The sequence below is a fragment of the Rhipicephalus sanguineus genome, chromosome 10 (genome assembly GCF_013339695.2).
Source record: "Rhipicephalus sanguineus isolate Rsan-2018 chromosome 10, BIME_Rsan_1.4, whole genome shotgun sequence".
NCBI classification, from domain to species: domain Eukaryota; kingdom Metazoa; phylum Arthropoda; class Arachnida; order Ixodida; family Ixodidae; genus Rhipicephalus; species Rhipicephalus sanguineus.
Window position 1 is genome coordinate 4750506 of NC_051185.1, and position 17563 is coordinate 4768068.

The 17563-nt window shown below is 50.3% G+C and overlaps 1 protein-coding gene across 1 annotated transcript; it reads left to right on the top strand.

Annotated features, from left to right (window-relative positions):
- LOC119372307 (synapsin) lies at positions 1 to 17088 on the top strand. The gene is made up of 7 exons (XM_037642781.1): positions 1 to 25; positions 4648 to 5052; positions 5592 to 5806; positions 6201 to 6449; positions 10305 to 10688; positions 11267 to 11457; positions 12883 to 17088. The coding sequence occupies exons 1-7, from the start codon at positions 1 to 3 to the stop codon at positions 13007 to 13009; spliced, it is 1596 nt and encodes a 531-aa protein (XP_037498709.1). The 3' UTR covers positions 13010 to 17088.
- Positions 17089 to 17563: the final 475 nt, after the last annotated feature.

The window sequence follows — 17563 nt, forward strand, 5'->3', positions numbered from 1 at the left end:
ATGCCACCCCCTGGCTATGCCACTGGTTGGAAGGTTCATTTCATGTGCCCATGATTTCTGCTCTGCTAGATCTACAAACATGTCATCCCAGAAATGTACCGTACCAAGCAAAAACAGCAGATACACACTAAAAGCACATACATTTAATGTGTGAAGTAATGTGCACGTACGCAGCAATGTACTTGAAACAACTTATTGCAGAAAATTTATTTTCTGTGAGATTTTTCCTGTAGTGTGCCCATGGTGATGTGACGAAGAGACAATATTGTGCACAACTTGTTTTCATGCATGAACGAAAGACAGGCAATTTTTTCGAGAGGCTGGTTTATTGTTAGACACAACCAAATGAATCCAAAGAGACATTTAGGCCAGGGAAAGCATAGAGGACAATAACTGTTGTGTTTAACTGTAGTGTACTAATTGTGATGTAAATTGAAGTGTACGAAAAATCACCCATTTCGTTGGTGGGATATGAGCCCACAACTTTCGAATTACATGTCCGATGCTCTGCCAATTGAGCTATGATGGCAGGTGCTTGCCTGTCCATTTCGTTGGGTATTTCTGTGCATGTAATCCATGCGAGTATTAGCCAGCACCACTCGTAGACCAGGCAGCGATTGCGGAACAATTTCTTTTGCCAGCGGGTGTCACGTGGCATGTGATATGGGTTCAGATCCCACTGACGGAACGGTGATTTTTCGTCCACTTTAACTTGCGTCACAATTAATACACTACAGTTAAACATGATAATTAACATCCGCTATGCTTTCCCTGGCCTATTGTCTGTTCAATTCATTTGGTTCTGTTTTCATGCATGCAAGTTACATGTTTCACACACACCAATGAGCAACTAGCGTATCATCAGAAGACAGTCGTCAGTATTCAGTGATCTTTTTTTGTTCTTCACTTTTCTTCGCACCTGCTGCAGGTGCTACAGGCACGAACACTTCTTTAAACAGGGGTACCATTCTGGATACTGCTGAATTCCGCCAGGTTGTCAAAATGCGCTGTCTTGTCAGCTCTGATTAGTCCAGAGGGCTGCTAAGGCCTCTCTAATTGGTTTAAAAAGTACTGCCAGTACGGGACTTGACAATAAGTTGGAATTGGACACTCTCCAGAACCACTCTAGGCATCTAATCAAAAAGCACCGGTTATTCGGATGCACGGCGGCGCTGCAGTCGAAGTCTCGTAGCGCGAGACCACCGCGGGAACGGTGACGTCACGTGCACCGTGGCGCCCCCGTTGGCGGCCGGCGCGCAACTCCGAAGTCGAGGAGCAGACGGCGGCCGTCGAGGAGGTTGTGCGCGAAGTGTCAGTTTAAGCCTGCCGGTAGGTCGTGCATAGTCTCGTGGTGGTATAGTTGACCTCCCTTCGCCCTAAGCCGCAAGCGGTCCTTCCCGCGGGACGCAGGCCAGCCGCCCGCAGCGCTAAAAGGTGAGAACGCGCACACGGGTCGAGGAATTGGTGGTCGTGCTTAAAAGCCGGGGAAGGCCCGGTGACACGGGAAGGGGGCCGGGCAGCCCGCGGCAGCAGCCATCGATTGAGGAGGTTGTGGAGGAGGAGGAGTCGCGCTGCGGCTATCGATTGGTCGGCAACCACGAGGTTTCTTCGAAGGGAGCGGCGGTGGCCGCCATACCCCAGTTGAAGACCCGCTGCAACCGACAACTGGGCGCAGCGAAGCGCGCGCGCTAATCTTGGGCTGGGCCCAGATATAAAGCCTAGCTCGGGCTGCGGTCCCGTTTACTCGGGATGCGGTGAATCCCATTCGTACCGCAATGTTTCACGTCCCGCGTGCATCGGGTGTCATCTCCATCCACCGATGCTCTGACCGGAAGGATGGGACGTCCGACGCATAAGCGAGCATGCAACGAGTGCGTCCAAAGCTACGTCCTTCGCATAAGTCTGCAGGAGAAGCACAATACGGCGAATGCCGTCTGAACCGCCTCATGCGCTGACTTGTTGAATCTGGAAACTCGATGATTAATCGTCTCTACGGCCACTGGGCCGCTCGTGACTACTTTGCACTGCAGGGGCTTACCGGGTGGGAGTAAAAGTTGGCCCGTTTTTGTCGCTGATAACGCTACCCATCCCAAGGCGCGACGCATCTCTTGACCGCAGGGCAGGAAAGTTCGCAAAGGAGGGTGTACGTTCTGAAGGCACTGTCTAACTCTACAAGTGGCCCTTGAATGAACCTCGGGAGCCGATACCAAGGAATAACCTTTTTTCTTTAATTCCTGGGCGACAGCGACTTAAGAGCAAAATACAATGTTCTCGATCCGGGGACTTGCTTCCCAGCAGAGACGCCAATAACCGTGTGCCAGCTTGTACATTCGTATTACAATAAATCGCGAGCGTAAATCACACCTGCGGATTCGGTTCATATAGCGCAGGATTCCTGGTCTTGCGGCATGTAGCAAATATGCCTAAGGCGTAAAAAAAGAGCACCAACATATATTTAGCTGTATGCAGCGAAACACGAGGAGACGCTTGTTTTTGGTATTCTCTAGATAATCTGGAGCAATGAAGATCGCTGGACGCTTATTTTTATAATTATTGTTTCTATTAATTGGTTATGTCGTTGCTAAGAAAAGTCTGTTCGGCAAACCGACATCATATGCGATACGATACATCCCGGCAGGGCCGCAACTTGGGTGGGGGGGTGTTGTGACACCTCCCGAAATTTTTTCATGCTTTAACTTTTCGGGTGGCACTAAAATACTTGCATGCCTTCACAGCGACCACCAGTTGCCAAAGTTAGCCGTACACAAACACCCCCCGAAAAAAATTCCTGAGCCTGGCCCTGCATCCCGGAGTTTGTGCTATAGTAATATGGCTGCGATATAAATCCACGGATGTTTGCACGCCAGGCTAAATACGTGCCGTCAGGACGGTCGTGTATTCCGATTTTATACGCAGCAGCATACAACGAATTCGCAACCTTTCGCAATACGCGTCATTTCGTTATACGGAATCTGCTCGTATGGATGGCGAGTATAGATCTTCGACGTGTAGATATAAAACGCCTTCGCGGCATGTTGATCGCTTCAGTACAGGCCATTTTCGCTACAACGAGGTTCGCTTGCGCAGTGCAGAACAGTTGGATTGCGTAACGACACGGTCTGGTGCCGCAGTGTGGGTCCATTAGCGCGCCCTGCGGTCGGCCGATATATTCGCGCACAAAGGGCCGATATTTGCTCCGACGTCGTCCGGAGGGAGTAAATCTTCCCTTTTTCCTGCAAAGCGGGACCCCGTTGGCCGCAGTAGGTCGGTCGTTGGCCTTGGCTCGATACCGCGCTATAGCTGCGGCGGCAGCGCAGCCGTGCGGCTCTTACACACACAAAAAAGTAATAATAATAAACGAGACAATGGGTGTTCGTCACCGCGCTTCATTAGTTTCGCGCTCTATAGGGTGCCGCTCACCGCCTGGCGATAAACTTCGCAAAAGATATGGATGTAACATTTTTATACGCAATCAACAACTGCTGTAATGTATATGCATATCAAGAAGTAAGTATACGCTGTACCCGAAGGAATATGAGAAAATGAATGTACACACGTCTAAAAAAGGGAACAATTCGTCTACTAACGTTGCGGCCGGTAGACCGGCCCTCATCAGAGTCAGAGGCTGGGTCCGAGCTAGTTGGTACATTGAAGCGCACGAAGACGGGAACAGGAAGACGACACGCAGAGCGCTACTCAGTTGGGAGTAGCGCTCTGTGCGTGGTCTTCTTGTTCCCGTCTTCGTGCGCTTAACGGTTTCACAATCTCATCAATCCACACCTTGCTTTTAAAAGTGTAGCAACGTGAGGAGGTTCTGGATGCACATACAAAAGCTCTTAGGGTGCCACAGGGCCGGTTGTCGATGGTCAGTCGCGCTACGACACTGCACGCTTCGTACACCATTACAAGGACACTGTCGGCGCACCAGGAGACCGGTTGTGGATGTCCTGCGCAGTATTGTAGGCTCTCGCGGTGTCAAAGCAAGCGCCGCTACCACCTTTTAAAGTGGTGGAGGGTATGGAAGTTCCGGGTACACACACAAAATCCCTTTGGTCCACATAGGAGTCCTGTGGCGACCATTTTGTGAAGTATTGCGGTGCACTCCAGAAACAGTTAAGGAAAATCCAGGGCCTAAATAAAGACCTGCTGTCTAGGGCCACTAGATCTGGCCTTTTCTAAACGTACCAAACGCCATTAATTCAGTGCAGCGGTTGCCGATAAAACCAAATTATTTCCATCCGTCACTGAAAGAGGAGCAAGGCTTTCTTTGAACCATGCTGCTGCTCCTTGTCTTCTCTCGGCTTTTTCCTCATTAACCATAAGCTCGCTAACGGGAAATGGTAAATCTTGTTTCCATCGGTGGAGTATGTAGCTTTCTGGTTTCCCCTTTACTTTTTATTTTCCGGGCGGAGGAGAAAGCCGAGCTATCTGTCTTGAGCAAGACACAAAGTAAGTCCCTCTGTGACCTTAATTTCAGAAGGGCTGCAAGTCTAGAACAAATACAGCCGGTATGGTGAACGGAGGGTAATTAAGACGAGCGTTCCCCGAATAACTGACGCCGCAAGTAGCTACGCGTACGATTATCGCGTTGCTTGCATATGAAACATTTAAGAGGCAAACGTCTCACACGTTGTCGATATGTTGCAGTCGGAGGCCACGTGCTCATCAGCACCACGGCGGCGCCAACGGGCCAGTACCCGGCGACTAACCCGTTCTCGTCGTCGTCGGCCGCCGCAGCCAAGATTTCCTTCTCGAGCTTCAAGCAGGGTTTCACCAGCACCACCAACTACCTCCGGCGGCGCTTCTCGTCGGGTGACCTCTCCGGGGAGCTCGACGACCAGCCCGGGGCCGCCGGCGATGCGCCCGCCGCCGCCGCCGGTGCACCGGCCGGGGCACCGGCCAACGCTGGCAGCGCGCAGCCCGGCGACACCGACCTCTCGCTCAATCTGCGCCCGAGCTCGGCCACCAGCGCGCCCAGCTCGCCGGCGAGAAGCGGAGTCAGCTCGTTGCTGTCGCGCGGCGCCTCGCTGACCGGACGTGTGGTGGGCGGAGGTGCGTTTCTCAAAGGGGCCTTCTCACTAGGTCTGGCCAATTGAGCGCTGCACTCAGAGTGAAAGTTGGCGTCGGCAAAATATGACACGCCGGCACGGTGCGATCGTGGCCGAAATTTAAAACAGAAGGCCGCGCATACACTCTCGTGGAAGACGCCTTTGGCGAGAAAGATAGTATAAGGTAAGAGGCGCCACTAGAAAGGTCACCGACAATGGACCGTAATTTCAGTCCTTCATTCAATCTGTGGCCCACAATGCAAGGGGAAAAAATAAGAGGCTCCGTACGTGAACATGACGTCCTCCCTCACATCCTGCAGTTTGGAGCACGCGGCGCTTGAGGACGCTAGCCGAGGCAGAGGGTGAGAGTGTCTAATTTGACGGCGAAGCTCCTCTGCGGGGGCATGGTAACAGCGCATTTAAATGTCTTCTAGCTCCACCAATAATGGACCAATTCGAAAGATCCTTGTAAGGCTCCTGGTGAGAATTAAGGCCCTTTCAGAACACGCATGAACCCAGCTCAGTTCCAGCATCTTGTCGCAGGTGGATCGAGCACGGTCGTCGGCAAGGAGCGACAACTCACGTTGCTCGTGGTGGACGACGCGCACACCGACTGGTCCAAACACTTCCGCGGCCGCAAGGTGCACGGCGAGTGGGACGTGCGCGTCGAGCAGGCCGAATTCAAGGATCTCAGTATATGGGCCAGCTCCGAGGCAGGCGCCACCGTCAGCATGGCGGCCATGAGGCAGGGAACTAAGGTGAGAGCGCACGATTCCGCATTGGAGCAAAGACACCACGCCACGCAAGTATCACTCTAAAAAGTTTTGGGGAGTAACTGCACTGTTCAACCGAAAAGGGCGATTTCCTCCCACAAGGGACGAACACGGCCCGTACGCCTCTGAAGTTCGTTTCTTGGGAGGAAAGCACCCTTTTTTCGGATGAACTGCACAAGTGTACGTACCTTACGCAAATTCTTGTCCCACGTCGTAAAGACGTCCAGTCCCGTAACCATACAGAAACTCTGTAGGGTGCATTCAAGACAGATGTAAAGAATAACAAAGAGCGTTTTGTCAACCGCATCAACTTGCCCAAGAAAAAGTTTGATTAAAAGTATACGTTTGCGCATGCCGAGAGAAAAGTGGCGTCATGCAGGTGGTTCGCTCGTTCCGGCCGGACATGGTGCTTGTGCGGCAGCACGTGCGCGACGGCAGCCGCGACGACCGGCCCTTCCTGCTGGGCCTGCGGCTCGGCGGCGTGCCGGCCGTCAACTCACTACACAGCCTATACAACTTTCAGGACAAGCCGTGGGTGTTCGCCCAGCTACAGAGCGCCCAGCGCCGCCTAGGCCGGGAACAGTTCCCTCTCATGGAGCAGAGCTTCTTCCCGAACCACGCCGACATGGTATGCACCGCTCTTGTGGGCTTAGCTTCAATGCCAGCGAGCGCCTGACCTCGGCATGGCACCATATACTACGGTCCCTAGAATATACTGGTTCTAGGGACCGTACATATACCGCAAACAAACAAAAACGCATCCAACCGGAAACGGGATGCTGGCAACTCCTCAATTACGCAAAGAACTGCATTTATCCCTAATGAAACTGCGCTTTGAATGTTCGCGGACTTCCCGACACAGTTCGTTCGCTGTAACTGAAGTCAATGCATTGCATCGTGTAAAAAACAACAACTTGCAAATGGAGTTGAGACGAGCAGTTCCTTCCATCGTTTCTGTAAACAAGTTCTGGTTCCTCCCACAAATTGAACCACCAGCATTCTTTGCCATTAATAGCACTTTGCAGGTTGTAAGTGACAATGTTGTTTCGAGGGACATGCCTCCGCCTGATGGTCTTTATTCTTCGAGTAACGTCACGTTAAATAATTTGTGTCGAAATCCCGCCAGAATAGCCCCTCACGTTCGCTGTGAAGTTACATCGGTTGGTGTGTGACTAAGTGCCACAAACGACCGACTAGTGAGCCCTGCTTTAATCTGAGCGAGAGAAAGGTTGCAGCAAGAGGATATCCGACCGACATTTTATTTTAGCCACGCATCGTCTCCAAAAGTGGAAGCCCGATTTAGCGCATTCCTTTCCGTTTGACAGCCCGTCATTGACCGCAGAATCATTGAAATGACGATACGTAACGTTTTTAGGCGAAAAGTTCCTATGGCTCATCAGTCGAAAAATCCGGCGTCGTCGTAAACGTGAATGGTACCGAAAATCTCGCGATGTTAGATACAGATTTAATGATGCCAAATGATTAGGAGTACGAATTAAACTGAATTCGAAGTAGATTTAAAGGGGCCATGACACGGTCGCCCAAAGATTTGTGGTTTTCAGCGAAAACTAGAAATAGAAGGTCTATTATGCCTACAGAGATTTCAAAAGTGGACCGTAAAGGAGTACTTCAGTGCAAAACAAGCCCTAGAAGTTGCCGGCTGTAAACCCCGCCCACCGCCGGTGACCGCCATTTTGAAATGGCGCGTGTGACGTCATGTGCAGCACGGAACGGAGCCGTCATGGGCGTCCGGAGGGGGGTGCAAGGGGGGCAGCTGCCCCTCCCTGGAATTTCGGATAATATTTTTCTATGCGGTAGCAATGAGCTACACAGCTTGATTAGCACACTCAGGTCCCGGCCTTCTCTATTTCCAACCAATTTCGCACGTTGCACACTACTGACTATCTTGCAGGCCATGTCGCGGCAGTGAAAGCTGTCAGTGCTGGATCTCTCCCTCCCCCCCTGCACCCCCCTGCAATAAGTTCTGCGGACGCCCTTGGGAGCCGTCGTCTTCTACCAAAGTTTCAGCCGCTGCAAATCGTTCAGTTTCAGTGCCAAGCTGAAGAAAGCTAAAATATCTTGATATCCCGTGCAGCTGACCACGGAACAATATTGTTCGTCGCAATGCAGACGCTTGCACAGCTAGCTGCTTGTTACGTCACGGCTTGCGAGTGCACCAGTGTTGCCTGATTCTCGGGTCGCTCGCGTGTTTATAAAAATGTTCGATTATAAATTAGGTGCTCGACCAAATGCGCTAAAATTTCACCAGCTTATTTGTGAATGCACAAAGATTAATCCACATAACACAGATTATGATCGAAAATTGGGTGTCATGCCCCCTTTAAAGTGAATCAAAAGTGAACTAACGTGCAACAAAGTGAACTAAGTGAATCAGCAGTGAAATAATTGTGAGTCAAGTGACTAAGATGCGAATGAGAAGTGAACTAAGTGGGGATTAAGAACGAATCAAGTGACTTCAAAGAGTGATTCAAGTGAACAACAAACAATAATTAAGAGCTGCATCGCAGAGCGTATACGCTTTCGCCTGTGATGCACCTGGAGTAGCATGTCAGACGAACAGCCAGGCAAATATCTCCAGCTTCATTAAAGTGTTTCTCTCTCTCTTCGCCTGTGATGTTCTTGGCGTTAGCTAAAAGGATCCAGTGACCTTCTTTTTCTTTTTTTTTTCCCAGGAGTGAACTAATTTCGGCAATGGGGTGAGCAGTGCAACTTCAACTTGCAACAGTTATACAGGGTGTCCCAGCTATCACGCAGCACGATTTAAAAAAAGAGGAACGTCGTTACGCGAAGCACACCTAGTGCATATTGTTCCCAGTATACTGTAGTAGCCACTGCTAATTTTTTTCGTTAATGGGATTCAGTTAATTAGTCCTAATTATGTTTCTAACTCGACAAGTACTCACCAAATCATTAAAATGTCAATGAGGCATATGTAGGCATGTTCAAATGACATCTAACAGTGCTATTTTCAACAACACGTACTGATTGAAATCGCTTTTTTTTTTCTTTTATAAAGAAAGCCCGCAAAATCTGAATAGTGATCACGTGCCTAGACTGCAGCGCGCATTAGGGCGCCTTGATGGCAGCGTTTCTTCGTTTGCGCGCATCAAAGTGACTTTAGCGCGCATCAGACGCATGCTGTTGGCGCTTGTCTTGTACCCTTGCCAAAGTGCGGAACGCTGCCTCTGGCAACCTACAAAAGGAAAAGCGGTTGCTTGCAGTAAGCTTTCTTGAGGACGCTGCTTTCTTTTGCGGGTGGGAACGTAGTCACGTGTTATTTTCCACATTTCGCGGACTTTTTTATCAGCCGGAAAAAAATGAGCGCGTAATGAGTACGTTGCTGGAAATAGCGCAGTTATACTCGGGGACAACTTTCTGTGGCAATGAAGGGAAAGCTACGGGGGCGAAGCGTCTGCACATGTACTGCTATGCGAAGTAGTCCGGTGTGGCGCGCGTCGCGTAACGCCGTGGAAAGTGATGGCTAGCGTTGCATCCATCAAGGTACGGGTAAAAGGCGCGACTTTTTCACGCACGCAAAAACGCAAAGTGACAACGTATAAAGTAAAAGAAGTACAAATATCTCGCTTGTGTGCGCTGCGTTCCGTCTCAAAAAGCTACATGTAGAAAATGAAGGAGTATTTTATATATCTCACGCAGAAAATACGGACGCAATTGTGGGACTACATTTATTAGAGGTAGGATACGTGCATTGTGGCTCTGTAGCTTTTCCTTCATTGCCACAGAAAGTTGTCCCCGAGTATAGATGTCATTTGAGCATGCCTACACACGCCTCATTGATACTTTAATGATTATGTGAGTGCTTGTCGAGTTAGAAAGATAATTAGGACTAATTAACTAAACCTAATTAACGAAAAAAATAGTAGTGGATAATACAGTACACTGAGAACATGCACTAGGTGTGCTTCGCGTAACAACGTTCCTTTTTTTAAAATCGCGCTGCGTGATAGGTGGGACACCCTGTATAGGCTGGAAGAAGAGTATAATGTAAAAGTAATCCATTAAGTTTTATTGGCTGCTCAGTTAACTTTCTTCAGGCAGTGACTGGTGATTGTAATTTTTCAATGAAGTAATTGTAATTTGTGATCAGTTGCTTTTATTCAATCACGTACGCAAGTCTGACCAGTAACATACGCAGAAAAAGCCATAACATTGTTTTGCTCATATATGCCTTCTAGTGATCCATGATCTTACTTCTGACCATATCTCATTCCAGCGGCTCTACTGATAGCGCCAAATTTTGTTATGCGGCTGCTGGCCAGATGCGTATAATGTTCCCATTTGCCTGCGGGGCGCGACACCGCCGGCATAGACCGGAGGGAAGGAAAGGGTGCAGGCCAAGTGTGCACTGAGTGAGGAACACGAAATAAATCTGACATTCTCGCGATCAAAAATGTGAAGTTTGTCTACGCAAGGTTCATTCCAGCAGTACACGCTGACGCAGCTGGCCGCCTCCAAGTTTCCCTGCGTGGTCAAGGTGGGCCACGCGCATGGCGGACTGGGCAAGGTGCGCGTGCAGAGCCAGCAGGAGCTTCAGGATGTGGCCGGCCTGGTGGCGCTCGCAGGCGGCTACTGCGTCGTCGAGCCGTTCGTCGAGGCCAAATGCGACCTGCACATCCAGAAGATCGGCTCCGCGTACAAGTGCTTCGTGCGCAAGAGCATCAGCGGCCACTGGAAGGCCAACGTGGGCTCGGCCATGCTCGAGCAGGTGCCCCTGGCCGACCGGCACCGCCTCTGGGTGGACACGGTGTCCGAGCTATTCGGAGGCCTCGACATCTGCGCCGTCGAGGCCATACAGGCCAAGGACGGCAGGGAGTTCATCACAGAGGTACGCGAGGCAATTGCCGCGTTTCACTAACTGGCCTTCTCGAACGAATCTCCGAAGACCAGCTTTGCCTCTCAGGTGGTCGTTTCGAATACCGCAACTATACTCGCAGAATATGTGTGTTGCTTCGGGACGTCAGGCACGACCGATACACCAATTTTTGGCGGGAAAAGCCGGGCAGAAGCTATCGTTCAGGGATGTTCATTATTAGGCTTATACAAGTGATCCGGCAAAAGCTTTCAACCATCGCGATGACATGCCTGCCAGGGAATGTAGTCAAGCTCACTTTGCGGTGCTTGACTGGTCAGAGAACGACCAAGCAGGCGCACCAACCCATGAGCTTGAGAAAAGAGATGAAATTGTTGCACCGAGGTGCGCAATTCCTGCAGGCGTACGTGTTTTGCATTATATGAAACATATAGAATTTGTACGGAACATGAAAGTCATTGAATTCGTTTCGACTTATGGCTACCACTCATCGATAACCATACGCCGAAACGAAAGCATGCCCGAGTGACCTTCGCCGCCATGTTTCGTCCAGTGACGTCATGGTCTGCGCACTGACTCTCGCGTGTGTGCAGGCCAACGACTCGGCTATGCAGCTTTTGGGCGAGAGCCAGGAGGAAGACAGGCGCTTCATCGCTGACCTGGTGCTCCAGCGGATGCAGCAGTACTGCCGGCCGCCCCAGCAGATGGGCGTTGCGCCCGTCGCACCACCCGCGGCTGCAGCACCCGCTGTGGCCGGTGCGGCCCCGCCCCCCACCGCCACACAGTGAGTGCACGCTGTGTACGTCTTACAACCATGTGCGATGGCTGCGTAAAGTTCCTAGCTGCATAGCTGCATTTATATATCTTATCGCACCTCTTGTTTCTATTGCACGTGTAATGACACCAACTATATTAACCGAATCACTCAAATAAACGTAATTATATTAATTATATATACACAGTTATTAGTCGTTAGTATAATTTTCAAGATGTCAGCTAAATGAGACAGCGACCAGAGGCGTCAAGATTGCGTAATCAGAGGAGGAACAAAAATCACAGTTTCGCCGTAAGGGCGAATCAATGAATGCAATAGCAACAAATTGTAATGTTGTACGAAGTAAGGTTAGCAGCTGACCTTTCTGGATCCGATCTCGCGTGACTTTTCAGAACGCTAATGAGCGGCCGCTCCAGGGAGAGAAGAAGTTTTCGTGCAGTCTGTCGAGGTCTGAACGCGAAGCGGTGAGAGCACAGCACGTAGACGAGCCGTTTGCCGATGTCTGCTGAGATAGCGCTTGCGCCTTAACGATCGAAATTCGCAGTTGCAGTATTTTATACGGAATATGAGGACGACGGCGAAAACCCGTTAACGAGACACCGAAGGAGTGAGAGACGAACGCTTCACGCCTGGGCGCATGAGCTCGTGCTGCATCCAGTTCCTCAACTTGCTCCAAATGTGCTCCCTCAGCCACGTGTATTGGAAGTATGCCCCAAGGTCGGTCAGTTTAGCTTTAAAAAAAAGTGATATGGTTGTCTTGTTTTCACTCTATGCTGAGAAAAATCTTATCCCCACCCCATGTGCTGTATGACTGCCGCGATGCACAGGCAATAAAACTGAGGGATGCTGGATTTCCAGAGGAAAGGCTTTCTCTTGCTGTAGGAGGGCTTGTAGGGGTCATTAAGAAAGGCGGCAGGAAGACAGAGCAAGGTGTTAAGCGAGAGGGGCGTAGGACAATAACTGTAATGCTCTACATGCATGGATTGACCAGTTGTCTTAACAAGGCAGCCGTGTTCAGGTTCCGATTTCTACTCCCAACAAGTAGGCTCTGTGCCAAGGTCAACCGGCGAATTACAAGCTAGTCAAAGGCACAGAAAGGCGGCTGTCAGGTGAGGCACGGCAACAGATATGTCCCATGTGGCAGTTCTGCGGTATATTTGATGCCACATTCCTGCACTGATCGCGTGTATGTTAGGCAGACTAGGACGGTGCATTAATTGAAAGTTTTAGTGCCGGAGAACCCTAGCCATTGGGTCCCCAAGCTCTTGCGCTCTTTTGTACTCTCCCCGCTTTCTTCTGTTCGCCAATCGCCCCCAAAACGAGCACAAAGGAACGCAAGGGCTTGCGTACTCAAGCACCTTGGAGGCACCGGCACTAAAACTCTAGAGATTTAATGCACGCTCCCGTCGGGGCTGACAAAGTCGACGCTCGCAGGGAACCGCGTGCAGCCGCCAACCCGCGGCCACGGCGGGAGAGCCAAACGAGCGAGAAGGGCGAGGACCCGGACGACACCATGAGGAACCTGCGCAAGACGTTCGCCGGCGTGTTCGGGGACATGTAGGCCAGACGAGACGGCGCACTGCAAGCAAGCAACCCGCTTAGCCGTAGCTCATCGTGTACTATAGAAAATGCTGCAGGGCAACCTCGATGATGACGCCGAATCCCCAAGGGGCAAATAAAACGCCCAGAGACACTCGCCGCCACACTGTCATGGCAAACGCCGCAGCGGTGTCCTGCGCTCTCTCGCCGTTCAGTCGGGCTAATCGGCAACCTTGTGTGTCTTACGACAAGCCTTCTTCAACACCACATTCCGAGTCTGGAAAAGAAAAATGAATTAGAGAACGCGTGTCATAGACTACGCTCTTACTGTCACCAAACGTGGGCAAGACGTATAACTTTGGTTTCAAACACCGCCGAGGTGAAAGTGCCGTCACTATCATCAAGGGATTTGTACGAACGTTATGCAGCGCCATGATAGGCTGTACAATTGCGTTTAACCAACGGATCCGTCCTCCGTTCGGCAGGCCTTCGTTTTAATCGTCCGGCGTTTTCTTCCTGTGGACGTGCGTTAGCCGTCGCGACGCGAATGATGAGCCCAAACACTATTCTGAATTTGTTCCTGACAATCAGCAACAGGCACGCCTAGAAAGCCTTGGGCGAGCACATCCGGTCGGAAAGCCCTTAAAATCTGCGCAACTTAACCTATTATTCGCTAAAGAGCCACCAGATATGCTCCTCCATGCAGATGGCTTTATGTAGGTGCCCTCGCTTTTTTGGTGAGTCATATCTGATGCGGACGGCTCCTTCGTGCTTCCTGTGCCTTATCGCACGGACGCTTTACGGATGGCAAAGACTCATCGTACATAGTGCGGATAGCTAGCGATGCATATCTGCCTTATGGTTGGCCATTGAGGAATAACGGCATGCTGTCTCGTGTGGACGCCGGACGCCTGTTGGCTGTCTCGTTACTAAGCATGCTTCCTTCGGAGTCGGCAATGCAACTTGTGTTGCTCTCCGTGTCCGGGAAAGTTGAAAAAAGGCACGACAGCACTTATACGCTTAAGTCTATGCACAAAATGTTCGCAGTATTGCTCTTTTGATAGTAACAATACGCACGCAATCTGAAACTCCGGTAGGACTCATGCGCATAAAGACAGGAAAGCAAGATTTCCTCGTCCAGTAAAGGTGCGCAGCACAAATATAGACGGGCTGTCGAGGTCATGAAGGCAGAAGGCTTTTTTTTTTTTTGTCAGTGTGTGAACACGGTTTCATTAAGGTCTCGTATGGTTGCGAACAACTTAGGGGTGACGTATGAATAGAAGCGCGAACTGGGACTGCCACACAGAACAAAGTTACTGTTGACGTTTCGGCTATTCAACGACGCCTTTGGTTTGGCATGGCGATCCCTGCCATTTGCATCAGGAACAAGCTTCAAAAAACATTCCATTAAACATTGGTCGTGTTTATCGGTATTAAACAGTGATATAAAAAACATAATTGAATCTGAACACGTTATGTGAGGTAGATTCCGCACACGTTCTGTAATGGCGACTCAGAAATGAGACCGCGCAAATGCCGAGCCCTCACTGGTTCTCGTGGGGGGCTCGCGCACATCACCGAGGTTCCCCTGCAGCGCCCTCCTGTGGCAAGCAACCGTGATGCTGACGCAGTTCGTTATTAACGTCGTTGTTGTTAAAAGACGCTGCCGAGCGACAAAGCAGGCGGCATCGTGGCCGACGCCGAGATTGCGCAGGCGCTCTTCATGACGGACAGCGCGCACGGAATTTTCGTTCGTCCGTCGCACTGGGCCGTCAGTCATGACTGCCGACTACTGGCTCATTTTGACGATCACGACACCTTTCAAGTTCCTGCTTTGTTAGGCCCACTGAATTGCGATACTCTGGTCATTGTTACGCCTGCTCAATTCAGGTCCTAAGAAAAATCTGGCAGAAAACTATCTTCGACGCCGCCTGCAAAGCTTCGAATGGTCAAGCTTGTACACTTGGTTTTGGCCAAATTCTATCCTGATTTTTGCACGTGAAAGCAACAAGAAATAAAGTTGACCGGCACTAGTAGGGACACAGCGCCTTTTGAGGTGCACAGAGACAGGACAGAAGAAAATCGCTCAAACTCTTTCGTTGTGCAATAGTGCTCGCTCTTCTTGAGAAGTTCATTCGGGTAAACGTAGTTGCCTCGCAAATGACACCGCATCGTTAATTTCAGTTTCATTTTATGCGCCCCGATTGACATTACCGCGCCTTACTTGTCATCTTCAGACAACATACAATTCTTAGATGAGCCTATATTTTCTTCCATTGTCTGGAAATAATCGAGTCAACAATACCGCAAAAAATAATAAACTTGAAACAGAGAGGCACGCGCTGCGCGCGAAGGAGAACAAAAGCACGCAAAAAAGGAAAGCAATAGAAGAGACAACTTTAAAAACTAACCGGTTCTCGGCCAATCCCCCAGTGTGGGTATGAGCCACAGTTCTCAGGTTCTACTCTACTCTACTTAAACGACAGAGGTTCTCGAGGGAGGGACATAAGTAGAATTCGCTAAACACGGCCAGATAAGAAGAGTGCAGTGCGTCGGCCACGATGCGCCTCCTGTCAGGGTGCACTGATAGTCCCCTGCGTATACGACGCAGGCAACGGTGCTTGCTTGGGACAGCACTGTTCCGAGTCCAGCTGCGAAGCCGCTCGAGTGAAAGGATGGCCACAGCGAACCGACTACAGCGAGGAACCATTCAGTATTTCCAGCGACACCGAGCACAGCAGCCTCTCTCGCGCAGTTGCCAAAAGATTCAGCCCTACAGCCAACATTTCAACGGCGTGGAACTGTTGACCGTGGCACCGTCTTAGCTCTTCCAGCACTCATAGTCCATATTTCTGTAGAAAGTTCGCGGCTATGGCGTTGTGCTGCTGAGCTCCAGGTCGCATGTCGACGGGCGCGATGTGCAGAAAACGCTCCTGTACTTCAGTGCGAGTTAAAGAACCCCGCGCGATCAAAGTTACTTCGTGGTACCCCTCAACGTACGACGTGGTTTCGGCACGTAAAGCATCAAAATTTAAGGACTGAGGACATTGTTGCAAAAGTTACAAAGTAAGCACAGTATACGAGCTTCGACTCGACATACACGGTGTTTTTGTCCCCGTTGTAATGCGTCATTCTATCCCTCATATTGCAGGGCCGCATAGAAGACAACTGCCAAGAACAAACTTACAGACGCCGCCAAGCGCTAGCTCTAGTGGGCTTGTTGTTTCTGTCCTGTGGCCATGCCCCTCCCTCGTTGCGTGCTGAGCACATAAGCTCAGGCTGAATATCCTGTGCGTCTGTGTATGGAGTCCAGGACTCCGTTCTCAATGGTGTGATACATAAGTGCTAATCGATGCTCGTTCCACGCACGTGGGTACCCCGTGTGTGACCAGCAAGTTCTTCTTCAGATGTAGAAATAAATGTGCATACCCGCTCGCTTACCCTCCTCCTGTGAACCCCCGTCACAACTCCATAGGGCTTCCTGCAAACAGAGGCAAGCGTGACGCACTTTTTGACCACCGTGTTTGGAATGATGGGATGCGTTTATATATGGCTATGACAGTCCTCATTTCTTTTCACTTCTCCGGCTTTTCTTTTTTTTTTTTGTCGATGCCATTGTCATAAGATTAGGATACTGTGCGCCTCTCCACGCAATACGGCCGCAGTGGCGTCAGGTAACGCCCGTTGGTACTGGCCATTACTGTGCCAGATTCAAAAGCGAAAAAAAAAAAAGAATGCCAACATTAAGACTTGGTGGTGTCTCGCGGCCCATGCATCAGTTTCTAGCTAGTAATCTTTTGAAGGACAGGACAATCTAGCAGCTGCGGCTTCGCTGCCAGAAGGCGTCACCTACGTATATGCCACCGTAGCCGCGCTTCCCATCCAGACAGAAAGCAGCGCCACGTTTCCCTCTCGGTCAAGCTCTATGGCCGCTCTCCTTGGAAACAACGACGATCGTCTCGATGATCCACTGCCAGGCTTGCCAGCCCAAGAGTCACTCGAGCCGGTTGTGTTGCTGCTTGCAAATCCAAAACTGCACGACTGTGTGCGTTGACGAATGGTGGAGTAGGACAAAGAAGGCAATAAAGAATGTGGCCACCCGGAGTGCGTCTCTATGCGCCCTGGCGAAAGCCCTTCCCAGTGAGGCGCGTTTTATAGTTTGTCCTTGCATACGGCTTCGTTCCACGCGCACTTGGGAACGCGCGTAGGTGTTCACAGTTTCGCACATAAACCGGACGTTCTCGGTTACCTTCACATGAGAAGTGGATTTCTACCTCAACGTACATTTACTGGCCACTCCGAGTGACTTTCTTGGCTCTAAATGTACAGTCACGGACAAATGAAACGCGAAAAAGAAATTACAAAGTTGAATAGGCTTCGCGACTGATCATTCGACAGCAACAGTATCTCGGAACGCTGATTATGTGTTTGCCAAAGGTGGTATAGATAGGTCTCAAAATAAGCGTGCAAGCCGAAATCATACTGACATTAGACCTATACTGACGGAAACAAGAAATAACTTGTTTTAGTTAATCCTAATTTGTTCGTATTTCAGTTGTCCATGACTAAAGGCAGC